General features: G+C 36.0%; 1 protein-coding gene across 1 annotated transcript; it reads right to left on the bottom strand.

The window, feature by feature from the left end:
* Positions 1-830: 830 nt before the first annotated feature.
* On the bottom strand, positions 831-1,479 carry LOC110026378 (basic leucine zipper 4-like). Its single transcript, XM_020727291.1, has one exon. It carries the CDS (start codon positions 1,266-1,268, stop codon positions 831-833), a length of 438 nt encoding a protein of 145 aa, XP_020582950.1. The 5' UTR covers positions 1,269-1,479.
* Positions 1,480-3,246: the final 1,767 nt, after the last annotated feature.

Here is a 3,246-nt window from a genome sequence, read left to right as displayed (position 1 = left end):
AGAGATTCTAGTGGCAGATTATTAATATGACGACTTCTGTCCCAGAATTATGTAATCCGTTTGCTCACGTTTCCTTGTACGTATTAGCTTTAGGGTTATGTAAGTAATTTGAATCCTTTTTTACTTTCTAACATAAACTCTCTTGATGGCCAGAAATTTTTGAGTTCTGGGAATTTCATCTTCCTTCGCTGGCGGAAGAGAAATCCAATTAGGTAATGTTGATGGTGAGATCAGTTGCCTGTAAGTTTGACCCTAATTTTGATTCAGTGCATTAACTTCTATACATGTAATAATTGAGTAAGTGTCAAAAAAGGCCATCTCTCTCCCAAATTTTATATAAATGATAATATCTTCGACATAAATGTTGATAAATCAACCACATAATTTAAAAAATTTAAAATTATTTTAATATTTCTGTAAATTATGGGATTAAAATAAGCCCACTATCAAAAGTAATGCACCATTTTAACACTTTAGTCTTTATTAGTTAATTAATAAAATATTACAATCTGCCCAATTCAATTAATACCAAATATTTCTTGAGATACAATAAATTATTTTAAAAACATGATAATATATATTTTTAATACACAGGGACCTTCACAATAACAAAATTGCACCCGGCAAAAAAGAAAAAGGAAGATGAAGCCGTCGTTATAAAACCCCACGGCTTATCCATTCCGGCCTGGAGAAGGCTTGATTATTATTAGCTAATACGTCCTCCTGCTTTCTAAAAATCTATAGGTCTATAAGAGAAGAAGTTCCTTCTCCCTACCATCCTAACTTTCTGTCTAATTACGATTTAGCCTCTTATTTATATAATTATACGATTAGTGATGAAAAGTTCCCCCGCCGACGCGGGAGGGGAAGCAACCGCATAGAGCGGCAGAGGAGGGTGAAACAAGCCGCTGTAGCTGCCGGTAAATGAGAACCCTGTGGATTTTAGCAAGCCGGCCGCGGAAAAAGTCCAACTCGGACCGGAGGCGGTCGTTGTCAAGCCGAAAAAATTGGCAGTTGTGGACCACGGTCCGAATCCGGTTCGATAATTCTCGGTTCTCTGACTTAAGCCGGTTCAGATGGTTCCTTAAGCCATCGAGGTGCCGTTGCTTTCGCATCCTCGACCGCCGGGCTGATTCCCGGTTCGATATCATGCGCTTCAGCCGCCGTTCCTCCTCGGGAGACATGACAGGCCCGGACCAGCCCGTTTCGGCCGGCGGCCGAGCCTCCCATCCCTCAAGGGCCGCGAGGAACTCCTGAGACACGGACATCGGCTAGAAAGTATCGGAATGAGCCGATATCTAAAACCCAGAATTCTATGGGCCTGAATTGTAATAAGGACTTGCAGAAAATTTTATTAACAGAGAGAGCGGGTGGAGAAAAGGGAAGGAAGGAGGAGGGGTGGACGGGTATTTATGGAGGTTGGGGGTCGATTAACGTGGAGCCCACTGACCGGCACATTATGACGTGTCAAAATAGATTGTTTTTCGGGGGACCCAGTTTGCGTGGGTGCGATTTGGGAGCTTCAATGGGTTTTTAAAAGTGAAATTATTTTGGCATTGTTTAGCTTAATCGCGAAGCAATAAGGAAGGCGAGATCTGGCCCTACACGTTTCCAGAACTGAATAGTCCAAGAGGTAGTCGGTATCTCATAGCTTGATGTTACTTTGATAATTAACTTGGGCTGGTAGCGCTTAAACTAAACTAATTTATTTATGGTAGAGCATGCATGGCGGAAGTTTTAAAATAAGTGAAGTGCCAAATTAATTTTATTTACATGGGACAACTTTAGTCCCAAAGTTTAGAGTACTGAAAAATAATTCACAAAATTTTTAAATTGGGGATAAAATAGTTTATATATTGAAAATGATTAGAGCTCAATTTTAAAATAATCAAAAATTAGTTTTGATACCTCTATAAACTCTAAGAGTAAAATTATTTATTATGTCTACTAATTGAAATAAATAAATTATCTTTATTTTCATTTTTGATAATTCTTCAACTAATTTGATAACTAGTGGCCATTTAATATTTCTCAATTTGCTGAGAAGCGAAGTCCAAGTTGTGTTCGTCCTCTTTTGCCTATATCTTTTTTTTATGACGCCTTTTTTAATTCACCCACTTTGGCACTAAGCTCAATCTTGATTAGAGTAGATCCATGCCGCACAAATTTTTTTTTAATTTACATATCTAACCGTTAAATTTCAATTTTTTACGTACACGTCGCATTCCCTTTGCATGAAAGTATGTAATTCAAGGTATTTTTTTATGTGATATGAAAGATATGGGTGGTTTAAATGTAAACAATAAAATTTAGGTGTTAGAGATGTAAAAAACGTAAGAATTAGGTGATATGTTTGTAAATGCCCCTAAATTTTATTATCTTCTCGTTTTTTCAACACCTGGAGATGAACTTTAAAAATGTATCACCAGAATTGGGTCTCCAATTTTAGAATTTGATTTAATTGTTTGGAGGGTCAATTAGGAATGAATTTATCTTCTTCTCTTCCAATAATTAAAACATCTTATCCATTTAACTAATTCACTATTTCTATGTGAACTATTTTAAACATTTGCATTGGGTTTTAGATTTTATCTTTTACAATGCTTTAAATAACTCTTTTGAAATCATTAGATTCTTCAAGAATTAGAGTTGACTAATGACCACTTATACAAGCCATTGAAGCACAAAATAAATCACATAATCTCATAATGAAACGGAAGAAATTAAATATTCATTAAAGAATATATCTTAAATGTACCATAAATCAATAAATGAAATTTATTCATCATAGTTTGACAAAAGAAATCTTTAGAACTCATGAAATCTAATATACTAATAGAATAAAACAAATAAACAAAATATGACCATTTGTGATTTTGTGCCTCACCATTTATTTATTTTTTATTATTTTTTTTTTGAACCATTCCAACTATCTTATCAATATATGTTCCACTTTGAGATTCTTTCAAACTTTCACATGTTCGAGGGGATCAAAATACACCAAATCAAATCAAGCGATCCCAAGTGAGACGCATGTCAAGCAGCTAAATTGGGCGGATGGAAAAGTCGGCCGAAAGTACACAATAGGATTGCATGTCAACCATTCGAATAAAAGAAGGCCGATCACAAGCAATGGCCTCACTGTTTACACGACCAACCCCAAGCTAAATTGGGCGGATGGAAAAGTCGGCCGAAAGTACACAATAGGATTGCATGTCAACCATTCGAATAAAAGAAGGCCGATCA

Source organism: Phalaenopsis equestris, unplaced genomic scaffold (assembly GCF_001263595.1).
Source record: "Phalaenopsis equestris unplaced genomic scaffold, ASM126359v1 Scaffold000369, whole genome shotgun sequence".
NCBI classification, from domain to species: domain Eukaryota; kingdom Viridiplantae; phylum Streptophyta; class Magnoliopsida; order Asparagales; family Orchidaceae; genus Phalaenopsis; species Phalaenopsis equestris.
Note: the sequence above shows the minus strand (reverse complement) of the source record. Positions and strands in the feature narration are given on the sequence as shown.

Excerpts from the sequence above, each read along its gene's own strand:
- LOC110026378 (XM_020727291.1), bottom strand. The coding sequence starts at position 1,268 with ATGTCCGTGTCTCAGGAGTTCCTCGCGGCCCTTGAGGGATGGGAGGCT.